The following is a 378-nucleotide window of genomic DNA, read 5'->3' as shown; positions in this document are numbered from 1 at the left end:
CCACCATGACAACCCTGCCTCCCAGCACACTCCCACTCGAACCCTCGGCCACGCGCACGAGGCCCGATCCAGGGGCGTTGGGCACACGTACCCAGGTCGGTGCTGGTGCGTCATCTTGGGTATGGCGGACTCGTGGTGGTGGTTGCGCTGGTGCATGGAGGGGCCGCCGTGCGCGTGGTGGCCCAGCGTCACCGCCCCGCCGTTCTCCCCGCGCTGCACTAGGCATGACTTGGGCTTGGGCGACGAGCTGTACCTGTGGGCGGAACGGGCGCCGTGAGTGCAGTGCAATGGGGGAAGGGGGGAGGGGCGGGGACGGGGTGTCTGCGGGAGAGCCCAGCGCGTGCGACTCACGTGCGGTGCTTCCATCTTGTGCTCCAA

At 69.0% G+C, this 378-nt stretch overlaps 1 protein-coding gene across 4 annotated transcripts in view; it reads right to left on the bottom strand.

Annotated features, from left to right (window-relative positions):
* LOC119592523 (BTB/POZ domain-containing protein 10-like) overlaps positions 1-253 on the bottom strand; it is a gene marked incomplete at its 5' end in the record, with an annotated part of 12483 nt that extends 12230 nt beyond the window's left edge. For all 4 annotated transcript variants that reach the window (XM_037941380.1, XM_037941379.1, XM_037941377.1 and 1 more), the window contains 1 exon segment: positions 92-253. In XM_037941380.1, the coding sequence (XP_037797308.1) occupies positions 92-253 (162 nt within the window).
* Between the last annotated feature and the right edge of the window lie 125 nt (positions 254-378).

Source organism: Penaeus monodon, chromosome 30 (assembly GCF_015228065.2).
Source record: "Penaeus monodon isolate SGIC_2016 chromosome 30, NSTDA_Pmon_1, whole genome shotgun sequence".
In the NCBI taxonomy this organism is placed as follows: domain Eukaryota; kingdom Metazoa; phylum Arthropoda; class Malacostraca; order Decapoda; family Penaeidae; genus Penaeus; species Penaeus monodon.
This window is presented reverse-complemented; position numbering and strand designations above follow the sequence as displayed.